Source organism: Eleginops maclovinus, chromosome 21, assembly GCF_036324505.1.
Source record: "Eleginops maclovinus isolate JMC-PN-2008 ecotype Puerto Natales chromosome 21, JC_Emac_rtc_rv5, whole genome shotgun sequence".
NCBI lineage: Eukaryota > Metazoa > Chordata > Actinopteri > Perciformes > Eleginopidae > Eleginops > Eleginops maclovinus.
Genome location: NC_086369.1, coordinates 4,795,858 through 4,811,280, shown reverse-complemented (window position 1 = coordinate 4,811,280; position 15,423 = coordinate 4,795,858). Strand labels below are relative to the sequence as shown.

The 15,423-nt window shown below is 41.6% G+C and overlaps 2 protein-coding genes across 5 annotated transcripts; one reads left to right on the top strand and one right to left on the bottom strand.

Annotated features, from left to right (window-relative positions):
* Window positions 1–743: 743 nt before the first annotated feature.
* Window positions 744–2,310, top strand: LOC134858128 (caspase recruitment domain-containing protein 8-like). Its single transcript, XM_063874033.1, is given in 4 exon segments — window positions 744–773; window positions 1,476–1,896; window positions 1,899–2,191; window positions 2,257–2,310. Coding segments are annotated over 4 exon segments (798 nt in total).
* Window positions 2,311–5,433: 3,123 nt separating this feature from the next.
* Window positions 5,434–15,251, bottom strand: ezh2 (enhancer of zeste 2 polycomb repressive complex 2 subunit). 4 transcript variants are annotated; one of them, XM_063912752.1, is made up of 19 exons: window positions 15,141–15,251; window positions 12,873–12,996; window positions 12,332–12,460; window positions 11,700–11,819; window positions 11,369–11,489; window positions 10,851–11,030; window positions 10,298–10,403; window positions 9,925–10,088; window positions 9,685–9,782; window positions 9,126–9,393; window positions 8,843–9,009; window positions 8,535–8,670; window positions 8,040–8,165; window positions 7,766–7,944; window positions 7,269–7,364; window positions 7,028–7,109; window positions 6,869–6,949; window positions 6,702–6,786; window positions 5,434–6,220 (listed from the first exon to the last, which is right to left on the bottom strand). In XM_063912752.1, the coding sequence occupies exons 2-19, from the start codon at window positions 12,990–12,992 to the stop codon at window positions 6,160–6,162; spliced, it is 2,319 nt and encodes a 772-aa protein (XP_063768822.1). In that variant the 5' UTR covers window positions 12,993–12,996; window positions 15,141–15,251; the 3' UTR covers window positions 5,434–6,159. The 4 variants fall into 4 exon arrangements, with proteins under 4 accessions (XP_063768822.1, XP_063768824.1, XP_063768823.1 ...); XM_063912754.1 differs by having other exon boundaries at window positions 12,873–13,002; window positions 14,855–15,205; XM_063912753.1 differs by having other exon boundaries at window positions 14,855–15,205.
* Window positions 15,252–15,423: the final 172 nt, after the last annotated feature.

Here is a 15,423-nt window from a genome sequence, read left to right as displayed (position 1 = left end):
TTATGACGTTAGCAAACTCCATTCACTTTTCATTAAAAAAGGCTCTCGCATTTATAACAGATTAGTTTAGGTTTAGCCGTCATTAAATCCTATTTGGTATTCCACGGAGTGAAAACACAGTTTAATTCCAACATTTGTTCCTTCGACAGCCACAACTCTGCCCTTCTCTCCACAGCAGCACTAACGTTCGCCTGGCAGGCCGCTGAGTGACGCGCATTGCAATTTGACAGCTGTGTTAAAGATTCGTTCAACTATTTCAATCACATTTGGAAACATTGCTGTTAAAAATCATTTCAAAATGTGATTTTCCTCTAAAGTGCAAGCGGGGGAGGTTATAGTTATGAATACGATGTAGTTTACAGAGGCTGCAAATGTGCTACCACTGTCTTAAATGCAATTCTAAAATATTGTACAACGTAGCATTAATCTTTAGGTGAAGAAAATAGAAAACATAGAAACCCAACTTCATAGCCTTACCTGGCCAAAAGTAGACATTTGAGATCAATATCAATATGTTTTATTGCAACTGAGTACATTTCTCTTAAAACAATATATCTGACATTTAGAACATAACAATAGGATAGCTAATACTTGCCAATAAATGTACTGAGCAGGACATTTTTACACAGCACAAATAAACGTGTTGTCATTTCCTTTCTATAAATCTAACTGACCAACATTTATTATATACTCATACCAATTTATCTCTGATGAAAATCAACTCACACACTCTCACACTCACAATGGACAGGCAGAGCCAGTTATCACATCAAGTATATTCTTTAAACTCCAAGAGTAGTTCAACACTAGTTTGTGATATCTCTATACCTCCTGCCTCACTTCTAGATTTAAAAATAATATATGTATGTATCTTTTTGTGAAAGCCCCTCTTAATGGGCATATGTGTCAGTGTATTATTTTTTACAGCCTCCTCACTTCATGTTTCACAGGCAGTCATGGACTTGACCTCTCCATTAATAAGCAAATTACCCCCCCTAGTGGGGCATGATGGGACAAGATCTATTAAAGAGGTGTTCAATTCGAGATACACTAAGAGGAGAACATTTTAATACATTTGAAGGTAGAATTCAAAGACATTAGTAATCCCCCTTTAAAGATATTAAGTGCCTTTAAAAGATTTACTTAAAACCAAGCTGGACAGTTTTGTTGAGTGCTGCAAAAATTCACAAAGTTGTACAAATGTAAAATCAAATAACATTAAAAAAGTACTAAAATAAAAACAGAGGGTCAGTGATCAGTAAGAATAATGGGACAAGCTTCATAGCAATTCTACAGACTGCAGGTGCAATATTCAGGCAGTGATTTAAGAAAGACACATTTGTATGAACACAGTCCTCTCATTTCCTCTCTATGGTTGATTACATTGGAACAGCAAACATAAAATAATGTTGACAGTAAAAGGAATTCATTCTTTACATCAAATTGGTCAAACATTTCTCAAAAATGATCCACAGCAGGATCATTTTTCAGCAGCCTTAAGAGGAGCTGATGGAGAGGATGAGACCTACACGTTCCAGAGCTCCTGCCCCGGCCTGTACCAGTGCAGGCTGACTGGCCTGGTGTTTCACATGGAAAGAGGGGGGGGGGAAGTGCTTTACAGATTCGCCCCTTGGAACAGGAAGCTTCTAGCCCAGCATCACAAGAAGCCTGCAGGTCCCCTGTTTGACATCAAATGTGAGCCACAGTCAGTGTGTCAGCTGCACCTCCCACGCTGTGAGATCCGCTCCACAGGAGCATGCCACTACTTGTCCGTTGCTTATGTGAGAGAGGAGGACATTGACTTTATCCCCCCTCACAAGGTAACAGAAACTCATGTTATTATAAACATCACAGGGTTTTCTGGTTTTGGGAACGTTAAGGATGAAGACTCGCCACCTGACCCGTCCGGGCGCAGGTTCTGCTGTTCTACAGGCCCCCAGCTGATCCTAATCCCACATCCATCTTAAATGTGCTGTTGCTACCCAGAAACTTCATGATCAAGGATGTGCAGCGCAAAAGGAAGGAGATAGTTGGTGAAGAGACCTACATAGAAACACCCCCCCACTGTAAACTTCAGCCAGAGCAGGAGTACACTCTGTCCACTCGCCCTCAAGACGACTCAGTTCGAGTTCAACCAACAGAGGCAGAGTTTTACTGTGACGACTATGACAACTTCCACCCATCATTCCAGGTGATCTTGGAAACAAGGATGAAACATATTGAGCTGTTTTTGATCAATTCCAAAACCTCCCTCAGTGTCTGGGAAAGAAGAGTATGTCTCTCCTCCTCTGGAGTGAGAAGGTCCTGTGAGCAGAGCTCTCTTCCTGCTCATAAGAGGCTGCTGGACATATGGAGCGGCTTCATTGATAGGACATCAAAACCTCTACTCAATAGTCTGGTGGACAACAAAGTATAAAACTTCTTATCTTAACCAAAACAGATTACAACATTGTAAAACTTGCCTATAACTGTTTCTCTTTTTTCCTCAAATAATGTTCTCATGACTTACTTACAAAAACACTGACCTTTTATTGTACTTCCTTAAATGTATGAAACTTCAGAGCAGTTTCTACTCACCTCAGAGTCCTGTTTAAAACAGAGGATTTGTTAGTGTACATTCAAACAGCCACACAGCAAACATTTATAATATTTTAATCTGCATCACTTTGAACAACAAAATCCCTGTAAACATTACAAATTCAGCACCTGTGTCATCGGAGGAAAAAGTGGTTCTGGTTTGACAAGAAGAAAAGAGAACAGTTGGCGCAGGCTAACGGTGACCGATAACCCGCAGCTTAGACTCCAACAAGGGCCGGGTAACACTTGTTTTTACCATTTTACGAATATTATGGAGACATTTAATCAGCCTTTCAACAACATCAACACACGTGGAAACTTTCTGTTCACTTTCAGATGTTTCACACGCTAAATGTTGCTGGTTTGTAATTCAAACTGATTTCTCTGATTGAAAGAAGCTGCTGTGGGCTTTTTCTTGGTAAAATAATCTCTGGTTATTATGGTCTTTAAATGCTTTCACAGGCCAATTAAATGCCTCCACATGGTGAGGAAAGTAGTAACACTAGGATCAGCAGTAAATTGTTTCTGATTTTATAAAAAAAACTTAAGGGTTCCTACACATTTCCATTTGAAATAATCACAGTTTCAGGTCACCAGGTTGCACTCAGAAAATCGTATTCGCCATTTTAACACAAATCTGAAATAAAGATTGATAAATCTCTTCCCCAACCTGGAAAAATTCCCAGATTATACTATGTGTCTAACCCTAACAGCACCAGGTTCCAGAGCCCCCGATAGTCACTTACAGACATTACAGCACCACGAGACGTCTCTCTGTACGTCTCCTTAAAGAGCATATAAACTACAGGTATAAAGTAGGATAGGGAAGAAGAGGAGGCTGGTAATTGCTTCACGTGGGCCAGACGCCAGGCAGTCTGTGGTTTTCCTTTAAGCACCAGGATTCACATCAGAAAAAAGGGACAGTCAAAGTGTGATTGTTTGCACGTTGGTAAAAAAGGGTAACATACCGAGAGGAAATACAGTTTAGACTGATTGGACATCACGTGGAGGAGTACAGTCAGAGGTCCAGATTTCTCTTCATCATGCAGAAAGTAGTCCCTCAGACTCTCGGCTGATTTACAGATTGGTTGACAGGTGAGTTTAGGACTCAAGGCACAGCGCAGGGTCAAACATCTACAAACACTTTAGGACTTTTAACAAATCAGAAAAGTTTCCCGTCACTGCTCTACTCGAAACTCAAATTGCTCGGTCTGCAGCTTACATCAGAAACCATCCTAATCAATAAACAATTAGTTAATAATCAAATGCAAAAATACTTCAAGTCATAGTACAACAAAAGTTAAACTATGCTCCTGCTTCTCGAATGTGACAAAAAGAAAGATGATGAATATATAGGAATTAATAAAGGATTGTGGCTCAAGTACAATTTCAGTTTTGAGAGCATTTGATCAACTCCTAATCAAGAAGGGTTGATTTGATATAGGAAAACATGACATGTTATAAAGTGATATCTTGAGAAACCCGAGCTAGAATATTTTCTTTACTTTGTAAAGGGAAACGTTCACAATTAGCTGACCAACGGCAGTGCCGGCCCGAGCCTTTAGGGGGCGCTAAGCAGAATTAGATTTTGGTGACCAGGGGGCCCCAAGCAGCCGCTTAGCTCGCTTATGCCTCGGGCCGGCCCTGACCAACAGAATTGTGAGAATAAACTAATATTGCATGGAATGTGTTTGTTGTGAGAAATAGTTTAACAGAAAATGTACTGGCATCAATTCCACTAATGATTTCTTGCCTACGGTTGTTTACTTAAATTCAAAGTGGTAAATATCACAGACCTTATGAAAATGTGGAGATTTGCTGTTTTACTTCATTAGAAATTGAACTTAATTTAGGATCATTGGTTGCTTGCCGATACTAACAGATCTTAAAAATATAATATAAGATTAAGCCATGATTAAAATGATTTCTTCTGCTGCCCGGAAATACTGCTTTTTAGCAGAATGACAAACTTAATGTTCAGTATTCTGCTAGATCAAATAAAAAGCAGGCAGGAATGTGTCCTTCTACATGATTTACAGACAGATCTAGCTCCCTACAGGGAAGTTTGTTGACTGAAAATAACCTGGACCGAGTTATTGAGAGTAGAGCACGGTGCTGCTGGGAAAACTTCAATAATGAGAGATGACAAAGAGCATGAATGAAACCGTCCTCAGTATCTGTGTGTTTGATTGAGTTTGAAAGAAAAAGAAAAAAGCAGCACGGCTCACAGAGAGCAGCACGGCTCACAGAAAGCAGCACGGCTCACAGAGAGCAGCACGCGCTCCCCACATGAAACTTAAAGTACAGACAGATTTTCTCTGGTGGGTTGAGTTTGGAGGTGGAGGAGTGCTGGTTTTCTGTTTTCACCTTAGCACCTGAAGGCAGCATCACAAAGCAGAGTCGGTAACAGAAACCTGGAGGCCACACGTGTGTTTAAGCTGTTAATAAATAACCTGCCCTCTGAAAGGTATCTGAGACAAGGTCACATTGGCTGGTGTTATCATGACTTAAATTAAAATGATAAAACTGGAGGCATTGTGATGTCTGAATAATAAAAGATACAGGCCTCCCAAACTCCTTTTGCCTCTAGAACTAATTTAAGACAATTTACAACCTCTGATATTTTGTATCAACGTGAACCGATATGATTTGGTTTGGACTGATGAAGATCTCCAGCACTCATTTTCCAATTTGTATCAGCCGTTTCAGATATTTGAAACTAAATGAAGAAAGCAGTACAAGGAATACTCTTCATCACGTCTCATACCAAAACTGTTATAACTAAATATATACACAAGTCAACAATTGTCCACTCACTAAACCTTGGGCTGCAACAAGTACAAGTTTCCATTACTGTTCAATCTGTAGAATTATCTTTATTCATCAGTGTTTCAGGCTGTCAATGTTTTCAAATGCAGTATTTTGTCCAATCAACTGTCCAAAATATTCAGTTAATATACGACGGAGAGCCAATGACTATGATACAACCAGGCGGACGCTCTGAAGTACATCGGCATCGAGAATTTTAGATTTGATCACAATCAAAACAAGTCTGCGCTGCCCTAAAAGTCGTACATATCTGTTTATCTGGTGAGACGCTGCTTTGTGAAGGCCTCCTGATTTACAGACAGACAGTGATCTGGCAATTCACACTGTATAAAAACACTGAAACTAAAATCACAAAACGAGTCCAGGCGTCGGTTTGAAAGCGGCTGCGGGATGTTTTTGGTCCCTGATGCTAAAACTGGGGAGCCAGTTTCAAACAGACGGCAGTGGAGAACATTTACAGTTCAAATACAAAAAAAATGACCAATGAGATTCAGTTCGTAGGTGAGCTCCAGCTCAGGGAAAATTCATAAAGCCGGTCTCCACATAAGAGGAAGATTTGTTGACAGAAGAAAAAGCAGATCTTAAAAGCCTTTTTTGTGGAAAAAAAAGGCATCAAATATCTGCTTTAAATATTCCCAGTTTGCCTGAAGCTCTCTAGCATTTTACAAATCGTCCTGATTTCCTGAATTGAAGGTGTGTTGTGTTTGAGTGTAAGGCCTTTGTGTTGTTGATCATCAGGAGGTAGAGTTTGCGTCAGGCCATCTCCAACTCCCGCTCGATTCCGACGTACTTCAGAGCGTCCGCCTGGCTGTACCTGCCACACACACCCACACAAACAAACAAACGGTTAGATCAGGAAGTCTGAGCGGGTCAGTTGACTCAGACTGTCAGGAGCAACAGGAGTGTAGCTCTGACCCAACAGTCGCTCGGGTTTGATGCCTATTCTTCCCCTGAAATCATTGGAGATAGAGTGGAGCAGGAATGAGTCCGCTTAAACTTATAAAGGGATATTCGAGTTTAAAACACTGCTAGTTATTTGACAAAACGTGGTATGATTCAAGCAGAGGCTAAAATCTGTGAACAAGATTTTGTCAGCAACTAATCTGATATGTGTTATATTCATTCGAATGATCTTTCATTTATTAGAAAACTGGATATCTTCAGACAAAACAAGATGTTTTAAGACATAATCTTGGTCACTGGAAACTTCTGACAAAATGAGTAATGGAAATAATTAAGCCGTTTATTGATAATAAACATTATTAACATGAAATCAAACTCCAGGTGTCACTGACCTGTAGTCAAAGAAGAGCTCCTCTCCAGTCTGGATGGCTCTCTTAGCGAATATTCCAATCCTGTGATCCCCGTTCACCATCATCACTGCAGAGGACACACACCAGTGAGCACAGTTCAACCCGGCTTTACAATGCACGCTTTCATTTGCCGTGGCAGGTCTTCTCACCTTTTGCATAGCAGTTGGGGTTGACAGAATGGTTGGCAAAGCGAATCTTGTTGCCTTTCCTTGTGGCATCAACAACAAAGTCTACAGAGAAAACAGAACATTATTCAGCACCTGCGTTTGAGGGACATGGTCAGTTTCTCAATCTGGAAGTGTGTTTACCGTTGTTGAGGTTGAAGAGGAAGCTGCACATGTATTTATCGTAGACCTTCCCTCTGCGGTCTGCTTCGTCCTGAGAGATTATCTGCAAACACATTTCCCCACATTTAAATACTTGTTGCAGGTATAGAAAAAAAAGTTGTATTGTTCCTTTTTTTAAAGGTGTGCTTCGAGTGTTATATGTCACCAATTAACTGTCCGTTTTAAAATAATCGTTGTGTCATCCCACAGACATTAGTCCTACCTCTCCACAGTACTCGGATATGAACTCGTTCTTCTGGACCGGCTCTTTGATGAAGATGCCCCAACCGGCCACGTCTGAGGGGGCTAGCAGCAGATGCTGAGAGACACAGAGGACCCAAATGCAAAAAATATCAGGTTAACTTATTATGCGCTGACAAATCATTACACCTCTTAAAACACAACATTGATACAGGGTCTTTGAGAAAAATGGAGTATTTTCCCTCGTCATGCAACACTGTAGAGACACTAAATGGAAGTCTGACTGTTTTCTGTTCTATTGTTTGGAGACAAGAAACGTTAAAAAAACCCTTAAAAATACATTTTAGTTTTTTATGTTGGTTAAAATGATGATTATTTAAAAAAAGGAGATAAAAATAAACGTCAGCCGTTTCCACATTTTTCCACTGCAGAGTACGTATTGGATATTTTGCTACTGAGCGCGGTGGGTTGTGCTCTGATCCTTGTGTCTTATTAAAAGTGTAGTGAATGAATAAAGACCTTCTTGGCGCCTCTCTGGATGGAGCAGTTCTTGCAGGACACGTTCTTGCTGTCCCAGTGGTCCGCAGCGCCGCACGTCAGGCACAGGTCGGGGTCACACTCCCTCACCGCTAGGTAGCAGGGACACTGCTTGGTGTTGCACTGCGCTTTGCAGCGACAGCCTGGGAAACGGTTCTGACCTGCACACGTACAGAGCAGAGTTTACCATTGCCTTTCTGTAGGGATATAGCAGGGGAGTGTGTGTGTGTGTGTGTGTGTGTGTGTGTGTTCTTACACTCAGAGCTGCACTGACAGAACTTCTCACAAAAGTTTTGAGCGGTGACGCAGGGACAGGAGGAGTCGCAGGGCTGCCGCGGGTGGTCACATGGCTGGTAGTTATACACGTGATTGGACGAGCCATCTGTAGAGATGCAGAGGTCAAACATTGTACTACAACACGTCAGATTCATCCAGGCTTAACACACTGAACTATCCATTTCTTTCTACGTGATCAACTCAAAAGGATTTCACATGTACTGTATACATTTAGACATGTGTTGGATAGTACGGATAGTCTGATTACATTTCGTTCAGAAATGTGTGATCCTCTGAGCTTAATCCTCATGAATTTTAGAATACTACATTCTGATAGTCTGTTAGTACACCATTTATACTATTCACACTTTTAATCCAAACCTGTGAAAGAACCAATAGTTAAACAACATGTTGGGGTTCTTTTGTAGATGGAAACTCTTCCCATTTTCCTTTCGATAAACCAGGAACCTCTGACCTTTCTTCAGCTGGATCTTCCTGCAGTGAGTGGCCCACAGTCTGTGTTTCCTCTTCTTCTTCCGTGGGGGCGTGTCCTCGTCTTCAGCAGGAGCGCGTGCGATGATGCTCGACTCCTTGACCCTGAACTCGTAAACCTGCAGGAGCCAAGGGAGGAGAACACATGTTCATCAGGAACTTTACACCCGTAAGTTTAAAGATAAAGTTATACATATTCTTTCAAATACGTTTCTGAGTCAGTCAGTCAGGTGACTCATAATTTCCCCCAGCTGTCAGTAAATGGTAAATTAGACGCCAGTAGGGGCTCACCTGTCTGCAAGTCTTTGTGCCGATGAGCTGTGCGATGGCGCAGAAGTTGTCGTAGTAAGTCCCGATGAGAACCCTAAAGAGAGAAGCTTCTGCTCCGCTCCAGTCTACCGCTTCAGCCTCCACACTCAGCTTCATCTTCACCGGAGTCTGACACCTTGAGTTACCCTCTGCACACACACAGAAGAAGCAACACGAGCTTAAAACACGGATCTTGGGTTTCCAAGGAACGGACATACATTTTAGTTTCAAACTTTGATGGCAGCTGAATGTCACGAGTGAGTACCTGAGCTGCTGGTGTTTTCGTCCTTCTTGTCATCGTCGTCTTTATCATTTTCTCCTTCGTTTTCTTGCTCCATTTCCTGCTCGTTGTCTCGCTCGTCTTCCTTGCTGCCCTCCCGGTCGCTGTCCGTGTCTTTGGTTTCCGAGGAGACCGAGGGGGTGCTGGGCCGGCTGTTCGGCAGTCGTCCGCGGCGACGACCCACGGAGCGTTTGGAGGGGGTCTTGACCCGATCTGAAACCACTCCGGCGGGGTACTCCCTCACCAACCCATCCTTAGAGACCACAGCAGGACATAATATTTCATCAGGTAATGCTTCAGTTTAATGTGGTCAGTTCGGAGCGACATTAAGTGTGTTTGGAATGTTCCCGTCTAAATCCATGTTTTCTTCTTCCCAGATAAAACTTTCATGTATGCAGACGCAGACGTACGCCTGCGTCACCATAATTTTATAGTACGTTACAGAAAGAGTTACAGATGGTTGGATAGAACAACCTCTGATATTTCAGCATGGTTTGAAAAACTGATTTTGCCATGGAAAGATGATGTGCTAAGAGCGACTCACCTGTACCAGGTACATGTAGCAGTCCATGCCGCAGGGCTTACTGTCCACCAGGTTCTCCAGGTTCTTGCGCTTATACGTGTTTGGAGTTGCATGGAAAGCTAAAGGACATAAAACAGAATAGAATACAACATGGCTTAAAACAATCCAGCATACTGGATCAATGCAACCTCCTAATAGTTAGTCATTGTCATTCAAATGGATCAATAGCTCCATGTTTTTCTGAGGAGTGTGTGAACTGACGGTGGAGGAAGCAGTCGTATTTGAAGCAGCGTCTGCAGAACAGCGTGTGGAAGGAATGAAGACTCTGCTCGCGCTGCACAGAGCGAGCGTTGGGACCGTCGATGTTAGGCGTGCACTCTGGAGGCAACGCTCCGGGCAGTTGTTGCTCCGTCAGCTCCTTGTACCTGACGCAAATCAAAGCTGCTGGTTAGGAAATCCACAAAGCATAAAACAGAAAGGAAACTACATGGTATGTCAGCATACTCTTCTATTTTTTGCCTTTTGACTGCCTTCTCCCCTTCACAGTAACAATGCGAATATGCTTGATGTAGGAAGAATGATGATGATCGTGTCCCTGTTATTTTCACACACTCAGACAAACCAAGCCACTCACTTCTCTTTGAGCTCCTCAGTGGAGCCTTTGTCAGGGAACATGGAGGAGATGGCTTCAAAAATCTTGTCAGAGGGAAACTTCTTGCTGCCATCACTGCTGCTTCGGCCTGGAGACGAAACATTTCCTTCAGGGAACAAAACTCACAAACCCCTGTTCAGTGTCACTTACCAAGTGAGTAGTTTACTATAAAAAAAAAAGGTTTTTAAGGAAAAATAAAAGATTGTAAATGAAAAACAGCACATGTCACTCTATTTGTAACCATGAAGAAACACATCTGTTGTCAGTTAATAAGCATGTTATCCTTTGTTAAGTTATCTATCTTCAGCCTACTTTTTACAGACCACTTCAGAGTACAACCTTGCTGACTGATAAATATGGCCAGCACATCCACCATGTTTCTACACTGAAAGCCAGACGGATCCACAATAAGGAAACAAAAAGAAACATGTCAAAGTGTCCATTCACGTAACTAAGTTGAAAACCCTTTTTAATGTTGAAACTTTAGAGATACGTTTGTTAGTAAGTTGCAATATCACCTCATTGAGGGACTTACTGTCATTGTTGATGAGTCCGTCTTTGCGGGGTTCCTCCGGATGTTCCTTGCTTTCACACAGCTCCAACTTCTCCACCTTGAAGTCCTGCTCCTCCTCTTCCTCGTCATCCTCGTTGTCACTGTACTGCGAGAGAGCGCTGACCAACTCCACGAATATCTCATCATTGATGAAGCCGCACTCTGCCAAACACAACAATGTCTATATTCAGCAGGAAGTATGCGTTTGGATGTCATAGGGAAAGTAAAATGTTTCTCCTACTACCACCGCTACAGTTTTTCAGACAGAGGTTTATAGATTTTACAGGTTTACTCTATAGATTTGTTAACTGCTGTGCAGAGTCTAGTTGTCAGATAAGCCTTTGTGTATACATTTAAAGCTAAATGTTTACTTTCGTTGAGCTCCTTGTTCTATGCTGGAAGTCTACTTCTGTGTGTGTGCTACAAAGCTCTTTTAACAGACTGTTGTTCCCACATTAACATGTAGTGCAGCAGTTCTTTTCAAGCCCCCTTGCCCTCACCTCTGTCTCCGTGGACTTTGCCGTCATAGTTCTTGATGAGTTCTTCTATGAAAGTCCCGTCCTGGTCCAGGATCTCATCTCCCATGTAGGGGATGTTATGGAGCACCGTCTCATCCTCTACCTGAAGAAAACAAACTGTGTTTACCATGCTTTGACTAGGAACAAGCATAGAAAGTGTCCTAAAACGACATGAGTCAGGTAATAGGTTGTGTTTTTTTCAGAGTGTTTCTATCATTATTTGACTGCACCAAGCAGACCAATCACTGCCCACTTAGAACTAGGCAAATCCATTCTATAAAGTACATTCCCCACAACGTGCGGACATGCGCACCATGAAGTTCTGCTGCAGGGGGGACCAGGAGTACATGACGGGGACTGAGGCCACGGCGTTGAGAGTCTTCAGGGGGATGATCTGCCGAGGGAACTCCGAGAAGCCGCTGTCCACCGTGCACTGCACAGAGAAGCAGAGATAGAAATACAACTCAAACCTTCATAGAGGCTTTAGGTTCATTCCACTGTACCTCCTCAACCCCTCCATCACATGACTGGGATATATCGACACACACCAAGTTAAAGTATGTCCAAATACTGTAAATATGTCTAATAAATATTAAAGTCACATTTGTCTTCTGCGGAAGAAAAAAAAGTAGAACATTCAATACAAAAGTGCAAATGATAGATCCATGGAGCCACTGATTATTATTATTGGGATTACAGAGTAAATGTCATACATGGAAAGACAAATACAGGACCGAAAATAATACATTCAATCCTAGGAATAAATAAAGAGTAAAAGATGTTTAAGAGTGATGCTCGAGTGACCGTGGACAACGCATTTCAACCCTACCCTAGCGTTTCTTGACATCGGAACAGACGTGGCTGAAGGAAACGAGGAGGCCAGATACGGTTTGTGGATAAACCTTTTGTCTACTAGAGTACTGAGCATGATGTGAATCCACTGACCTCTCGGGTGCCTCTCAAAGAGCCGACGGATGTCATGATGTGCACTGGCTGGATGCGCCTGATCTCCCACTCGTGGTTCAAAACTTTAGTGCGATCCATGATTTTCTGACGGTTGGTGTTGAACATGCTCTGGCAAAGGGAAAAGACATTCAAATGAACTGTGAGGAAAACACAAAGAGTGTCAGCCACCTGCAAATATATGCCATGATTTCATGCAACATTTCACAGTAAAAACCTTGACTTCATCTACACGGATATTGAACTAGTTAACTCTATTGCGATTTGATTAATCGTGCAGCCATAACTCTTACAATAAGATAGATTTTAAAGAATTGTAATGCAAATATATTTATATATACCAATAACTTATCATATACTCAAGTCCTTATGCTGGTGATGACTGGTATTCTTGTTTCTAATTTCTTTCTTAAATACTGTCCAGTGCAAATTGAGCTCCAGCCTGTTTTAATAGGATTCAGTTCTTATGCTGAAGTCCCTGATAATGTGCAGTGTGTGAAGGTCGGGGTGTGTGTGGACAAACCTTGACCTCGTCGGCTCGTCGGAAGCGCTTGAGCTGCCGCAGTCTCATGTACTCCGACTTCACTCTTCTCTTCCAGCATGCCGGACCTTTCTCCGAGCGCTTCCCTGTCAGCACCATCATTAACCTGCAACTCGGGTGCATGGAAGATTTTTAAACACATTTGCTTTTACACAAAACATGAAAATGCTTATCTTATGTACAAATCTGGAACTCCACCCCAGCAACCATTAAAGAAAAGTCACTCAAACTTTATTTACAAGTTATTTAAGCCATAAAGGTCAATTAGTACTGAGATCTGAGGTCTTTCATCTATATTTTTGCTATGTAATGTATTTAACCTATTTTAAGTTCTTGGTTTTATTAAATATTATAAAAAAAGGGACAGATTTTATTCCAAGCTGTCGTCTTTCTTTGGTTTAACAGAAAATATAGGATAAACTGTGGTTTATATCTACATTTTATATTTAAAAAAGCATGCCCCACAAGTTATTTAGCTAAAGAAAACAGAAGAATCAGTTTCATTAAAAGATGGTTGAATCTTTTACATTTTGTTTACTTTGGTTGCTAGATTTTAAAATCTCACAATTTGTTTTCCATCAATTTGAGGCATTTGTAGAACACATGACTGTTCAACCACATAAAAGACTGTACTGTCATTGAATTCCATTGTGTTTTCTATTGGGAGTGAAAGAAAACAATAAAAAGCAGGCTGTGATTCAGATATGTGGAATTAAAATAAAGGAGCTTCCACTCAGCTCTGCTTCATGGGGCAACATGTTCATATTCAAATACAATTGAATGACAGTTTTTCCCAGCCCTTCTTAGTGTTCAAATTACAAAAGCCATCTGTCTAGGTGTAGCAACCAGATCTATTGAGATCAAGCACTTTCATTTAGTGTCATGGAGACATGCTGGTAAGAGATGTGTCAGATTGTAATAGATATGGAAAACTGCACCGGCAGAACACATTGTACTAACCCGACCAAAATGGTTACAGACTAAGATATAAAACGTGTGGACAGAATGTAACCACATCCCAGAATAACTCCAAAAATAACTCTAAAAATCTGGATATGTTCTTGTAACAGATTATGAGACTATGAAACTTTTGCTGAAATGGAATTTGAATCAGGACCTTGGAAGTTGTGACATGAGTACTTTTAGATTATAATATCTCTACTTTAGTAGCATTATGAAATCGATATGTAATAGTTTACGTTTAAAAACAACAGGACCAAATAAACATTCGTCTCAAGGGGTTTTACTGACTTTACAAGGAAAAACCATACTATGTTGATACTATGGTATTTTAACTTTAGCAGCATTTAGAGTCAGGACTTTTACTTGTGATGGAAGTATGTTCAGTCCATCCTACACCATACTTAAGACATCTTAGTACTTCCATTCCTACCAATAAGGCCTGTAGATAAACAAACACAGGCTAATTTCTGGATCAGAGAGCCCTCAATGTGTGACAAACCCTCAACAGACACATACCCAATGCCGACATTCATATATAAAGTGTTAATCACTTGTTTAATGTCACCCTAGTTTCAAAATGACTCTCCACACAGATCGATGCTATCCCTCATTACCTGGATATACATTACCCATGTCCAGAGAACAGTTATTGGTGACCCAAAAAAAGCATTGAGTTAAGTAAGACATCAACCAGAGCTAGCCAACAAATAATACATTCAAGCTTACGATTGATACCCGGTGACAAGTTTTGAGCCCCTGCTGTTTAACGAACAGTTTCCCCCCTAGTCCAAAATATCACATTTTCAAATGTTTTCAGTCTTTAAAATAAAGTTATTTGCACGGGGAATATATTTTGACGAGGATACCAAATGTGGCACCGGCGAGCTAGCTAACAGTTGGTTAGTTAACAAAGATTTAGACCTCCAACAAAGCATCGAGAGCAGACCGTCGCAACAAAGAGGCTGTAAATAAGAGACGACAACACTGACAGCTCCTCTTACCAGCACAGGATGCTCAGTCCTCATTCAACTGAGTGATTCTGGATATAAATAACGGGGGAAAGTCGTCCTTTGTGTTGGGGATTAGCTGCCTGTTTTCCGGCTAGCTGTTAGCTCGGCGGCTAACTAGCCGTTAGCTCAGAGAGGAAGGAGCGAAACACTTTGCCGGCATTAAGGCTTTAGAGTCGGCAAACAGAATAAAAGCAGCCGTCCCCTTACTCTTAACCTGGCTTCATAAAAGGCACAGTGTTTCTAGATATATTTATATATATAACACAATTAATCTCACCCTCACTATAAACAATTTGTCCAATTTCAATGTTTCCGCCTCGGTACAGCGACGGTTCAAACGGCGCCCCGTCTTGCATTCACCGCCCACTACCGCTGCAGCACATACAAGAGGCGCCAAACAAGAGGGCCAATCACAGCAGCCCATATTGGGGATTCGCAGTATCGTAGCACTTGTTTGGTCGGGATGCTATCACTGTGCTAGCAAATCACACTTCAAAGCTGCACCGGGCCAAGCGAGGACATGTGGACAGGTTCTCTTTGTTCTCTAATGTGTCTGTAAA

Coding starts and splice junctions, on each gene's coding strand:
- ezh2 (XM_063912751.1), bottom strand. CDS start 13,013: ATGCACCCGAGTTGCAGGTTAATGATGGTGCTGACAGGGAAGCGCTCG. Junction 11,820..12,331: donor CTTTGAGAGGCACCCGAGAG/GTCAGTGGATTC, acceptor TTCTCTGTGCAG/TGCACGGTGGACAGCGGCTT. Junction 9,783..9,924: donor ATACGACTGCTTCCTCCACC/GTCAGTTCACAC, acceptor TATGTCCTTTAG/CTTTCCATGCAACTCCAAAC.